Source organism: Falco biarmicus, chromosome 7 (assembly GCF_023638135.1).
Source record: "Falco biarmicus isolate bFalBia1 chromosome 7, bFalBia1.pri, whole genome shotgun sequence".
NCBI lineage: Eukaryota > Metazoa > Chordata > Aves > Falconiformes > Falconidae > Falco > Falco biarmicus.
In genome coordinates, this window is record NC_079294.1 from 11934626 (window position 1) to 11949066 (window position 14441).

The 14441-nt window shown below is 38.7% G+C and overlaps 1 protein-coding gene across 1 annotated transcript in view; it reads left to right on the forward strand.

Annotated features, from left to right (window-relative positions):
* The window catches only part of BAZ1A (bromodomain adjacent to zinc finger domain 1A), a 65155-nt gene that overhangs the window by 15759 nt on the left and 34955 nt on the right, over positions 1-14441 (forward strand). The window contains exons 4-7 of the mRNA XM_056345504.1: positions 4571-4714; positions 10820-10918; positions 12116-12203; positions 13943-14077. Coding sequence (XP_056201479.1) covers positions 4571-4714; positions 10820-10918; positions 12116-12203; positions 13943-14077 — 466 coding nt within the window. The remainder of the gene's footprint in view (positions 1-4570; positions 4715-10819; positions 10919-12115; positions 12204-13942; positions 14078-14441) is intronic.

The following is a 14441-nucleotide window of genomic DNA, read 5'->3' on the forward strand; positions in this document are numbered from 1 at the left end:
TCATGCAACTCGTAATAGTTTGTGTGCATGCCTTTGAGTTGCTGAGCTGAATGAAGGAGAAATTTGGCAAGTAAGTTGTACTAGCCTTTGTTCTGGGTTTTCCTGAATCATGCTGGTCTTGGGCAAGACTTGGTACATGCTTCAAACTCGCCAGCACTCCAACTTCCTTGTTAGTTGTGTGATTTCCCTGTAACAGACTTTCCTAGTATCCCAGTGTTCACTTGCCTAGATGTCACTTTTCAGTTAGGAAGGGTAAACTGCTGAAATCACTGGGCTACTCAAGAAATTGTAGTGTCTCAGGAACTCTAAATGAGGGAGGTCTTAGTACTTCTCCTTCCTTCTCTGCTTTAGTCTGTGGCCAGTATTTGCCTCTTGCACATGCTTTAGTTGTCACCAGATCCTTCAGTGCACTGTCTGAAGTAGCTGGTGTGACACGAACTTACCCAGCTTTTGTTGTGTTAATTTGTCTGGGGTTTTTTTTCTTTCTTTTTTTTTTTGTGTGTGTGTGTCAGGTAGTTGAATTCAATTTAATGGCAATCAATATAAAAAGTACTGAGTGCCAGATCTACAAAAGGCAAGCGCTGCACCAAGTATGTGGCTGGAAGGAGGAATGGCGAGGGAAGATTTCCCCCTTTGGTGGTGTTGAACTGTTAAGACATCTCTGCATCTCATGGAACAGCAGCCTGAGGCTGCAGGTGCAGTTTGCTTTTGTATACCTTCAGCCTCCTGCTTCCTTACTGTTCTTCTGGAAGTGGCAAGGTTCAGGCTGACCTTTAAAAGTTTTCTGATAGGTGTGTTTAGCTGCTTTTGAAAGCACAGCCTAGAATCATTCTTCTAGAGAGAGAGAGACTGATGGAATTGGGTTTCTGGAGAAACTATGTCCTGTGCCACAGTCTCCAGTCGGTGTCTCTTGCCCTTAGATTGCTGGAATCAGTTATGTTCTTTCACCGGTGCAATTGATAGGCCCTACTCAAAATTCATGGAAATTAGTGGGAGATCTCAAGTGGTTGGGTTTTTTCATTTGAGATATTTGATAATATGCACTGGTATTTTAAAAAAATTACATTGGTAATATCTCCTATGGCTTTGTTTAGAACTTTTGGGTCCTGTGTTGTAGTTCTCTTTCTTCAAACCATCCCCTATTTAATCATACAGGCCATGCACCACTTCTTGGAATGTTTCACATAACATATGAGACCTCAGAGAGCTTGGTTTCTGAGCATTGCAGAAAATAAAGGTCTAAGCATAAAGGCTGTCCTTGAGACAGGTCAGAGGACCTGTACCCTGTTGTTGGTAGCAGCCTGTTGTGCAGAAAGAGTTTCGCAAAACTGTTAGTTATAGGGTAATCCCCTTGTAGGTTTACTGTTCTAGCTTTTGGCTGTCTGTGTCAGAGCTAGAGTTGCTGGGACGATTGTGTAAAAGTTCACGATGGCTCTGTTATCAATGTCTGATCCTTTTCCGAATACTTTTGGGATTCACTTTGTGTGGCTGTAAGCTTTTCCGTAATGTTTGTTGTTGTTACTTGAAGAAAGTGTTTCCTGACTGACAGGGATATTAGGATACACATTTGTTTACTTCCTTGGTGCTGTCTTTTTAGACTGAGGTGCCCCTAGTTCTTCCTTCATGGGAAATGGTGAGTGCGCAAGGTATCCTTTTTAGAAAGTATTTCAAGTAGTGTGCTTCATTTGGGTATCTTGCTTCAGCTTTCACCTCTGCTGTTATGATATCTGCCTTATGATACAAAATAAGAGTTGTAATAAGTGAAACTCAGGGAATGATGAGGTTACTGAGAAGAGCAGATCTTCATTCGTGCTAGAAGCAGAGTCTTTGCCTCTCTTAGCCCAGGGAATTGGCTGTGACTAGCCATGACTTGACTGTAGCGGGGCTAAAAAAGGTCTTCATTCGTAGATTATTGTTTTTTTTAATGCCAGAAGGAATGGTTGCATTGCTTTTAATCTCCTGTCAGTCAGTAATCATTGCATTTCATTGGATTATGCTTTTATTTAGCCAGGTAGTGCGTGTTTCACTTGATTACTTCCCCAAAGATTTCTGGTAATGATTTGAATGAAGAAATGGAGGATGGAGAATCACTTGCTTTCTGTGATAGCTTATTCCGTTAGTTATTCTAAAAAGGGAAAACAAACCCCAGGCAGCTGTATTGGGGATTTTACTACTTACTGAATTGAGTGTGTAGAATACATAATGCCTGTTCTTACAGCAGATGCGATACCCCGTTAATTACAGGGCTGTCTGATGGATAAACAGGTAAATTAAATGTTGGAAAAATACTCGGTAACTAAATATCCGAATCCTTTTGTCCAGGCAGATTGATTCGTGTGTGTGTGTTGGTCTGTTTTTTCAGGGCGTTGGGTGGTGTAGGTTGCGGTGTAGGCGTTGTGTGGCCGTCTCACTGCGATTACAAATACAGTGTGTATGTGCTCCCTCTAGTGGTCTGCAAATAGCAGATAAATCCTCGGTAAACAAGTGTCAGTAGCCCTAATCATTGGTGCTTTTGATTATTTTCCGTTAGAAATTAATTTTAAAGTGTTTTTTTAAATTGATTTGAACTTGCTAGGAAATATATTTCATAATCTGAAACAAGAATTGGTATACTAAGAAGCCTGTCTTAGCAGGTGATCTTTGTTGGATTTAAACAGCCTAATCACACACATTTTGCCATGCAGTCAGCTCCGTATTATTTAGTATGAAGGGGAGGCTGTGATGTTCTGAATACTGGAAAATGAAGATACTGTAATGACAGTATCTTAGGACTCAGCTGGAGTCTGGTGCTGGGCCAGACCTTAATAAGCCTTGTTGGTCTTGGACTTAGTTTATGAACAGCCATTAGGCTCTGTCGCCATTACATACTTGGGTGCTCTTGGTTCTTTACATGGGGTCTGTTTAGGTTTGCACAGTTAATTAGCTTGGGCTCCACTGGCCAGGAAAATGTGTCTTCCTGCTCCAGACCAGCCAGCTTTGGGAACGAGGGCTGGCTGCACTGGAATGGCAGCTTGCCTGCAGTCAGTGAGTCCATCGGACTCAGACTGCCTCTGCATGCAGGCAGCTGGTGTCCCTGTGGACAATTAAGCATTAGTCATATTGTTTTCTTTAGGAATATATAAGGATGTTAATAAGTTTTTGGGGTTTTTTTAAATTTTCCTCTTTTTTTTTTGTTTTCAAATAACATATCCTGTTGGAGCATCCTAGAGCGCTGTTCCTGTTGGAGAGAGACTTGCAGAGGACAGCTATGGGCACTAACTGGGTTACTGGTCCTAGCTAAATTCACAAGTGAATATGGCCTAGGATATTTTGTTCTCAACTTTTCTTCCTGTGCGCCCTAGTTTTTTACTACACACCCCCCCCCCCCTCAGTGTGTGCAAGTTTTGGATAGTACTGTCTGCTTGCAGAAAGCAGTGTGTGAGAGATATTTTGATATTGTTTCTTTTTTGCCAATGTTCAGTTCAGATAGAAGAACACTTAGAATTTGTCCTAAGAGAAAAGCTGTCGTTACAGTATCTTGGTTTTCCAATATTTGGAACATCACAGCCTCCCCTTCATACAAAATAATACGGAGCTGACTGCATGGCAGAATAGATTTGTTGGGGATTGTTTGTTTGTTTTTCTCTTAGGTGTGATGCCACACTAATACAAGTCCTGTGCTTCATGTATTCTCCAATTTATTCCTTTCAAGTGACAGCATTTGGTGTCCAGAGGAGAGAATTATTATGTGTTCTTTCTCCCCTGACCCTTTGAGCTTTTAATGGTAGTATGTGACAGCATCCATTGACTGCAATAGTTAATTTTCATGAAGCAGACAAGGCTTTAGGAGATCAAACTAAAAAATATGAACCACGGAATTCCAGAAAGGGGTGAAAGTGGTTAAGAACCAGCTACAATACAGTTACCCAGCATGAAGTGTTGATTAATTATACTTTTTAATATGTAGTTAATTCTGCCTTTTATAACTAGCATTCAGGATGGCACAGGGATAGACTTGTTTTGTCAATTGTGTGCATGCCAGATGGAGCGTTAATACGTGTCAGCAGATAAATGGGCCATTATTAAGATTAGATGCATAATGATCATTTCAGCCTTGTTTATTTAGGTCATTGACGGCAGTAGAAGATGATCTCTTATAAGTAAAAATACTTTTGGATCTGAAATTTTTTTTGCTTTTCCTAGACTGCTGTCAAATGTAAAGGGTTTGGTATCTAGTTAACTTAATATATTACTTTAACTTATTAGTTTACTTAAGTGGGAAATGAGAAAAAAAATTGACAACCACAAATAATTCTACCAGTGAGTTCATTTAGTGAATGTAGTGAATAGAGTCCTTAGTAGTGAAGCTGGTAGCTGCGTAAGCAGATTAATTTGTTTGTTTATTAGATAGAACTCATGAAATTAGTATTTTACCTTCTATTTCAGCGCAATGTGCTTAGGTATTTACTTATTTAGTAGGCAATACAATGTTCAGTTATAGATGTATTCTTAAAATAACATCAGCTACAACTTTAGACTCCAGGCGCTAGTGAAAGACTTTGACTATAATAAATGTCTGTGTTTTTTTCAGGTTGCCATGTAAGATTTTGGAAGTCATAGCTCCAGCGCATCACAACGGAATGGCAAACGGCCATGGTAGCGGTGCTGACGGAGACACAATTGTCATCAGTGACAGTGACGACTCAGAAACGCACAATAGCTCTGCACAAAATGGGTAAATGATACTTTTACAGTATAAAGCATTTGGGCTGAGTGGAAATGAAACTAAAGCAGACATGGCAGGGTCTGACCGAAACAAATGATTTGTATGGATTGTGAGTGTTCAGCCAGCTGAAGGTGACAAGCTGAATATTCACAGGTGCCAGTTATGCTATGTGTAAACCACCAGAGAACTGTGTGTTATGAGAAATGGAGTACCTACAGAATAATCATTGTTAATCTGTTTGGAATGACAGTGTTTCTGTTGAGAGATGGTGGAAGAGCAGGTATGCCTATCATTAGTCCTCTCTCTGCTGCAGAACCTGTGCTGCTATAGCTTGGAAAAGGCAGCCATATTCTGCATTTCTACAGTCTGGTACTACTTAGCATGATGTATTACTTCCATCATGGGACTCTGAGTTGAGAATGTTTTATAAGAGGACAAGCTCTTACAGGAACTCTCTGAAAAGTCGTTCTAGACACATAATGCGTTTGTGTCCAAAATATAAAAATATACAAAGCTTTCTCATTGTGCCGTGTGTCCATATAAATACATAGCATTGTATTTTATGGATTTGATTATGGTTTTAGGTGCGGTGAAATGTGTGTGTCTTGGTCTTAAGGAACTGTCTATAGGCTGGAGTAGCTTAATAATGTTGAATAAGAGAGCTTCTTGGCTATAATTGTGGTATTTAATTTGGAATATCCCTTTACCAACCAGTAACTGAGCTTATATATGCAGCTTATCCTAGCAGTATAATGAGAAGACAGATTTCTGTGCTTCACAAGCACAATGCTGATGGAAGAAAAGGTTTTGAAGATGGCCTGAATCTTGTATCTAGCAACATACAGGCTTTATGTGAACTGTTACTGAGTTGGAGATGTCACGTGGATGCAGAAGTTATTCTCATTGACTGCTTCATGAGATCTCCCATGTGCTGACATGCCTTCAATAACTAGGGTGGAGCTCCTCACTTGGCTAAGAAAAGAACAGGGGATAAATAATTTCTACAGTTCTCTGCTGTCTTTTGAAGGCAACGTCCAAGTTCTTCATGGAGAGTTCCTACATCTTTGAGAAAACAAACGCATTTTCTGTGTACGATGAGGCATATGGCATTTGAAAGGAGGTTATTCCTGGAATTATGCAAGTATGCACAAAGCTTGACTGTGGGATTGATCCTTTTATATTGCTGTCACTTCCATGTATGCAGAGCTGGTAGTAAGACTGAATCTTACACTCCCAGTCTGTGTTTTTTCCCAGCTGATTACTTATTTTGACAATGCAGAGAAGGGAGGGAAAATAATTTCTTTCTCTTAGAGAGATCTTGTGAGAATATAAAAATTTTTGAAGCACTGTTCTAGAGCATACCTAACTAAAACTTATGCTTGAATTGCAAACCTCTTACAGCTTTAAAATGCTTACTGAAAGTTTCAAGTCAGTCTTTTTATAGCAAGTGCAAGAGTGTAATACCATTTTGGTTAGTTTCTGGATGTATTCTGGGTATATGCAAACTTGGAAAGTATTACTTGCGGTACCTGTAAAACCTATCTGAAAGTAGAGCATTTTTATCATTTTTTTGTATTTTGGCATCTAAGATTCTTTATAGCCTTACTCATAACAATAAGAAACCCCACTGAACCGAATGACATTGTTTTGCAGCCCTAATCCTTCAGGGACTATATTTTGTTGTTTATGGAGAAACTTGAATGTGGAGAGTATGGATGTTATTCACCTTGGGACCAATGTCAAGTTGATATGCACAGAACTGCAGTTCTGCCTCCGTCTGCACACAAATCTCCAGGTTTTGAGACCCAGCCTTTGTGCAAAGCTGTAGTGCCGTTAAACAATGGTACAGCAGATGCTCAGTGTGCTTGTGAGAGAGGGGGAGGGGAGCACAGCACAGATTGATGGGCCATCTGCAAATATTTTTCCTAAAGAATCTGTAAGGCTAGAGAATCTTAACTGAAAATAGATGTCATTAGAGATCCCAACCTTTCTCTGACCCTACTCCTGTCTGTGTGAGGCAGAAATAGCCACGCGTTCTGTACAAGTGTTCCTGCTGACCTTTTTTATTGTATTCTGCAGTAAAAGCTGAGGTGGTACAGGGAGAAGGAGGCCAGCACACTCTTGCTCCTGCACTCCCTCAGAAAAACAGGCTGCCTTGTATAAGGCCTGGGTTACAACGTAAAAGGTAGCAATCTTCTGAGATCTTAAATTGTTGATGCTATGCCCTGGGACCCTCTGGTACTGGAGGATAGTGGTCATCATAGAACAGCAGTGTGCTAGACTTAGGGATAAGGTTGAACTCTTGCATTTGCACTAGCACTCAGCAGCAGATTGAAGATTGAGGGGCTTCTACTGCCAAATATATACAATATTAGCTGCAACTTAATTAATGGCATTCCTTCTGCCAGGGCTATGTGTAATGTGAACTATCAATGCTAGAAAAATTTTTTTTGGCTTGTTGGCTGGTTTGTGGCAGTAAATTTGGGTGCTTATTCAGTGTGAAGTATCATCTTTATTTTGGGGAAGGATTGATTGTTTCTGCAAATTTTGGGATGCAAGCAGAGCTAATAAAGCTTTTGGAAACAATGCCAGTAATACCTTACCATCCATATTTTTTGCTATCTTCAACCTAATTTTCTGCCTGTAGTTGGAGAAGAAATTATGAACAGGATATGTCAGAAAGTGTGGTCGTAGCTTGTCCTTAAAGCTATACTGTATGTTCAGTAGAACAAATCTTTCCTCATCTTTAATTCTTCTCTTTTGTTCTCTTCTTTCTTCCCCTCTCATCCCTCCGTCCCCTGAAGGTAATAACAATGATGGTAGGTCTTAGTCTACTTTGTATTGTAAGGAAAGACCAAAGTCCCGGATCAAAGGCAGCCTAAAATCTTCATCAAAAGGCTCAAAGTCAGGATTTTGTTGCAAAGTGCCATTGTCTTGTCCCTACAGCAGTATAACCAGTATGCTGTCAACAGTCTTGAGGTTGCTGTGTTTCCCTGTTGAAGTTCTAGATTGCAGAAAACATTTGCGGCTCCAAATGGGCAGTTTTAATTGTTTAGTATAGAGTAGCTTGTCAGTGGCCACCTTCAAAGGTGTGAAGAGGCCAGCTTTTCTATCAGGGTCAATATACCGACAGGTGACCTCTGAGTAAGGCTTGCACTGGAGCATGAGGCCAGAAGTGATTGTGTTACTTGGCTAGTATTCTTCAAGGGAGCTTTTTTCATTGCCAAATTTAGTCAAAGAGAAGAAGAAGCCACCGTCTCTTTTCTTGAAAAGCGGTACAGCATTCATTTTAGATGCATTCCTGATCCTCTTACCCTCGGTATTTTTTGTGAGATTTTTCTAGTTCTATTAGTCCCACAAGATATAAGTAGTTCCAGCAAGACTCAGACTAGATAGTTGTATCCTGGACAAGGTAACTCAAAAGGACACGATCTCAGAAGTTTTTCGGTAAAGCTACCTGAAGACCTTGTTGTCTGAATATAACACAGCAGGACTGTAAGCAGAAATTTATATCCAGGTCATGTGGTCACCATCTTGAAGTAATTGAAGGGCTCATGGAAGTAGTGTCTGTTGATGGTTCAGAATAACGTCGTTCAAAAAAATGCAAGACTCCGTCAGGTGCTAGGCACGTTTACCTGAGTGCAGTAGCAAGCAGTACAATATGGGTGAGTCAGTTCCAGTTTTCATCTGTTACAAGGTATTTTATATTCTTTCCTCTGGATCTGGGGTTCCGTTAGGGCTGTCCTGTGAAGGCTTGCTGTAGGAGATCTCTGCTGCACAATGGGTCTAACCTTTGCTAACTCTTCTGTGTTTTATATAATGCTTTATAAAGTGAAACATAAAAATTTACTACTTTTATGCCAAAGCAACTAGATAATGATATAATTTTTCAAGCCTTCTATGTGTACCAAATGACCTTTTTCTTCCTTTTCTGCACTAAGCAAAATTTTTAATTTAAATTTGGATTTATAGGGGAAGATTTCAGTAATATATTAACTTGGTTTCTGAGTTTCCAGTGAGTATCTTAAACAGAAGAAACTTCGTATGTTTGGAAATTAGGTTGGGGCTATTACATGTGCTCCAGTGAAGGTGAGAGAAAGGTTTACTCAAACTGAAAAGTAAAGGTTAATGACAGAGGAGTGGATCATTTGATTATTCTTTGGGCCCTGCTTTTAATTACAGACAGTATTGGAGCTTAGAATCTATTCAGAACATATAAATAAGCTATCTGTGACCTTCTTCAGCTTGTTAGACTAAAGGGCTGGAAACACAGAGGTGTATGGTGAGGGAACAAGTCTGATTTGATACAGTGCAGAAATTCCTAGTGACAACCTTTATTGCTTTAGCTTTCCTACCCCGAGACTGAAGATGAACATGGAAGACCAAGTCATGGTATGACCAAAACACAAAGCTTCTTTTAACAAACTTAAAATTGTAGGCAGAGATGTTAAAGTCTTTCCAGTGGGTATATGAATTCCTTTATCAAGTTTCTCTGTTTTGCTAATGTAATAAAAAGAACCCCACCCAGCTAGTCACATTTTTTTAATTAGTCTGAGTGACTCAGCTTGATACTTTAACTTGGATAGCATCATACAATGCAGAAAGTATATATATATATCATAGTGCATATCTGTAAGTCCAGTAGCTGTGTTGCTGTTTCCAAGTCTAAATCTTCTTTTCTGTCCCTTCATTTCTTTAACTACGTTGTAGGTAATTGTAAACTATTAATCATTGTAAACTATTTTTCTTCAGGAATTATTCTCATCTAAAATGACACTAACTGTGGATAAGTACTGTTTCTTTTACGCTTCACTTGTATTTGTTAATGTATGTATTATCGGACATCTGAACGGTGCATTTCTTATGGACTTCTATTTCACAGAGTTAGTAGGAAAAAATAAGAACCGGAGCAAATTTCACAGTCAGCAACCTTGCAAAGTACAGTCACTACATCTTGTGTGTGTTTTTCATAGGAGCAAAGAATAACAAGTGGTGTATTGATTTACTTTGTTCTGTCTCGGACTCCACCTTCAAGCATCGTGTAAATGCCAGAACGACTGACAATGATGATGAAATACATAGCTCTAAATCTCCTAGTTCACTCATAACTTTTTCATCTTCCCCTACTGATGAAACAAGACGACGGTTGAATTTTTTTCTGATAAAGCAATATAGCTTTTGATTACAAATTACCACTCTAGGAGAAGTTCTGTTGTTTAATAGCAAAATGCAACATTATTTAAAGAAAGTGTTGGTAGTTTAACTCTGTTCATGAACCCTGTCCAAAAATACACCACACTATTTAAAGTATATTGTCTGTAGCAGAAAGCCTCTCTTTTGTTTTTTAAAGGAGTTTTGGTAGCACACCAGACCTGGGTGGTTGTTCTCCTAGGAAAAGGTGTAAGAAAACAGTTACTGCTATGTTAAAATGGAAGAAATTTTTGCTGTGGGGGGGAAAAAAAATAATCTAGTTCTCTGTAGCTGATAGCTGTAAAAGGAAAGTACACTTTGGGAGGGAAGAACCCAGGTAACTCAATAAGCATTTATTTTAAAGTGTAGGTGCATTGCCTTACGATTCCTGTTATTTTAAGAATGTTGTTGGTGAAGATGCTCTTTCTAAACTGATAGTTGAAAGATATTCTGCCTGTCTTTTATTCATTTTGAGATGTGATCTGTAGCTCTGTGGCTACTATTTTTATTCATTCTATTTAACTTTTTTACTCCATCCTCATCATATTTTCTCCTTTTTTCCTGCCTTCCTGTTGCCATCACTAGTACTGAGTATTAAGGTGATGTTTTTCTGAGGGAGAGAGATGTATCGTACTTGTCTCCCTCTTTGTTCTTCCTTCCCTTCTCATCTCCCATCTCCCTGCTAATAAAACCAACAGCCCTGATCCCTTGGAATTAGCTTTGATGCAGATTTAAATCTAGTGGCAGAAGATTTGGCAGAAGTTAATGGGTTCTCTTTGGTCCAATGGAAGTTACAGCCTGTATTAAGTATGGCTGGATATTTTCAAGAGGTCCATTGTGTATGCCTATAAATACATTAAGCATGTACAGTATAAGACTGTTTTGTGAATGCAGTTAACTCTTAAATTTTAAAAAAATTTTCAGGGAGAAGAAAGCCATAATTGATCCTTCTTTGTTCAAATACAAAGTCCAACCTGTTAAAGAACTGTATGAGACCGTTATCGTTAAAGCATCTCAACTAAGGTAAAAATGTGTATATGAAAGGTAAAATTGTACTTCATAACTGTGTGAGTCACTGTAAGATGTTTTTGATGTAAAATGACATTTTAAAATAGCAGAACTACTAATGAGAGGCACTGGAGCAAGATGCTGTATGCGGCAGGCTTTCTGTAGCGAGGGTTCCAAGCCTTACTACTGTTAACACAGATAACTCCTTACAAGTCTCTGCTTTCATTGGCATGCAGGTGAGACCTGCTGTTGCTTCTGATACCTGTGCCTACTGCTGTGACTGATGGAGTAGGTGGAAAAAAAGTTTGGGAACCCTATTCTATAATATTAATGAACTATTGGCATTGTGAGTGCTCCCTCTGTGTGGTAGCATTGCTGGTTTGAAAAGTTGGAGCAGACATTGGCAGTCAAACTGCTTGACTGCTTTAAAATGGAAAGCTGCAAAGAATTTTTGCTTCTTAAATAATGTAACTTTGTCTTGAATTTAGTTAAAACTTTTTTTTTAGAGTAGATTTTGCATCAAAACTTCTTAAACTGGATACTTTGGGGAGAAAAACACAACCCTTCAGTGATTTCAAGTCATTTAGTTCCAGCATGAATGGAGATTAGATTTTTCATTAACTACTCTTAGTCATTTTCTTCTTCCCATGAAGTGGTGCAGGTTCCCTGGGATGCCAGGAAGCATTTAGAGCCCACTGTCCTGCAGCGAGGAGTGCTGCAGCCTGACCAAGCAGTGTGTGAATTCACCCCTCTCGCTTGTTCAGTGCCTTACCTCCCCATTTAGAGACATGAATGCTGCTTTCCTGCTGTCCTTGTTTGCTTGTTTGTTTTTACCCTTCTCTGAAACAATCAGATTTCAGTTTTGTTCGGGGATTTTAAAAGCTACTGTGATAGAAAGGAACGTTTGGAGGATTTAGTGAGGATGAATAGGTTGTGGAGTTTGTGTGTGTATAGAAGAGGGCATACCAGGATCTTCAACACAAAAAATACAGGTGCATAAAACGACCGTTGGGGTTTCTTGTTCATAAGGAAACTTTTAATTGAATTGAGATTGCAAAGAACAGCTGCTCATTACAGTAGTAAGGGTGTAACTTACAACTGAGAAAATGGTCGAATCATAGGATCTGTTACATGTGTTCTTGCACATATTGTCAGCTGTACTTAATTATTAAATATGTTAGTTGATAATGCTACCTTTCTTTCCTGATACAGCCGGAGGAAACATCTCTTTTCTCGTGATAGACTTAAACTTTTTCTGAAACAACACTGTGAACCACATGATGGAGTCATTAAAACTAAGGTAAATAAGAAGGAATAATTTGTGGGATAGAATTACTGACCCTACTCAGTCTTTTTTTTGCTGCTCTTTACTAGCTGCTCAGAGCTTCTTTTAAACTACTTGAAGATTAGCTTTTTGTAAGTATAGTATATTGAGTTAGTATTCGACTTTTCCAAAACAAAATGATGAATACTGCAACTTTTTCTTGTAAAAATAAGATTTTGTTGATTTGTAAACAAAATGGTAGTTTTTCTGTACATGAAGCAGAATTAAATTCACTGAATTTCCCTTTAGCTACCAGTTTACAGAAGTCCCCAAAACAAAAATGGGAGCTTTTACCTAGAAAAATGTTAAAAATATACTGTGTTTTAATAATTGCTTAGTCTAATGCGAGTTGTTTTCATTCTTGAAGGTGTGTAGCTGGTATTTCAAAGACAAACTATTTTGTTTTGGTACAGTAAGTTAATATTATTCAGTTGTAATGCTTTTAGCTGGAAAATATTTTACTGTAGATTGAATTCAGTATCCTGTTCGTAAGTGGAACAGAGGTACTGAAGAGTTCATGTGGCTAGAATGGGCTTTTGATGAGGCCGTAGATGTTGAATATGTATTTTTTTTTTTTTTCATCTTATGTGGAAAGATATGGTGATACTTCGTACAAGTTCAGACTAAAGTTCACATCTTAATCTGTGCAGGATAACTGAGAATTTCTGTTTCCTTGTGCTGAAGGAATTGAGCAGCTTTTCCCACACTGACCAAGTGGGCAGCAATTTCCCCTGCCTTGCTGTGCTGCAGGAAATCCTTGACTCTTCCACTGCCTGTTGCAGTCTTGACCCTGAAATCCTGCTTATCTTCATCTTGTTTTCAGAAAGTAGTGTACTTGTTTATTATATTTTGTGTGTAAGGGGAATCCTGGTACAGCTGTGTAAAGGCTCTGAGAGAGGACAGTCTGGTCTCTGGAAGTTGTGGAAAATGACAAAGACAACTAATATCTCAATAAGTTCGTAACTTTCAAGTTTGTCTCTTTTAAAGAAATAGAAGAAAATAGAGCTGAAAGGGATAAACCACCTCCTTCCTTGGGCTTGTTAGCAATCATACCCTTGATGTGATGCGTGACACATGGGTCCAGTGATTTATTAGCAATGCGTCCTGGTACCTCAGGAAGATTGTTACAGTCTGTATATGCGTGCATTGTCATTGTCTCTTTGGACTTTTTGTGGAGTGTCTCCTTGTTCCCTTGCTGATTGCCTGCATTTCAGTGGTTGTGTGAATATGTCCTGTTTGGGGTGTCTCCTTTGCATCCTCACCTGTATCACCTGGTAGGGCAGGCTTCCTTAAGTCACCAGACTGAGAGAGTCAACTTGCAAAGAAACTTTGACAATTCAGAATGAGAAAAGTCACAAATTTTCTCCTCTTCCAAAAGTGTTTAAATATGATAGAGAATTATATGATTCTTCAGTAAATTAATTTTCTGACTGACTTTCTGCCAAAAGTCCTTCTCAGCACATTTCACCAACTTGCTAGGAAGACTGTGTCCAGCTGTGTTTGCTAAAAGGCATCTAAAGAAATAAAATCTTGCCAAATGAGACCAAATTCTATTTTCAGATGTGTGACTTAGAGTATTTCAGAGTTCTCCTAAGCCAACCAGTTGTGGATGTACTTACTTTTATTGTCTTTTGTGAATTAATGATTAATTAGCTTATATTTATGAAGAGATAAGAATTTCACAATGAATATCTGTTTTCATCTTTCTTACTAAGGCAACATCAATTGCAAAATATAATCTAGCAGAACAAAATTTCTCCTACTTCTTTCCTGATGAGCCACCCACGTTTATCTTCAGTCCTGCAAGCAGGCGGCGAGGGAGACCTCCAAAGAGGGCATCTACTAGTCTTGTAAGTAATAACATTTCTAATTTCAGATAAAGGCACATCAGTGTAGTCTTCTGTTTTCACTGAACTTTCAGAACAGTTGGAACACATAGTTGATGTGCTTTTTTTTTTTCCTTAAGGATGAATTGGGGTATATTACATAACTATAAAGCAATCTAACAGCAATTAAGCTGGTAAAAGGGACCATACTTGATATGTTATCTTCCTATTTTTATCTATCTTATTTCTGTGATCCCACCAAGAAACTAGCTTTTTATTGTGTTGTGAAGGCATGCTTGTCCCTTCTGGGAATGATTAATAAATAACTTGCTGAAAAACTTTTTGATCTGTGCTCTTGGATATAATTACGTCACTTGCCCTCAGATAC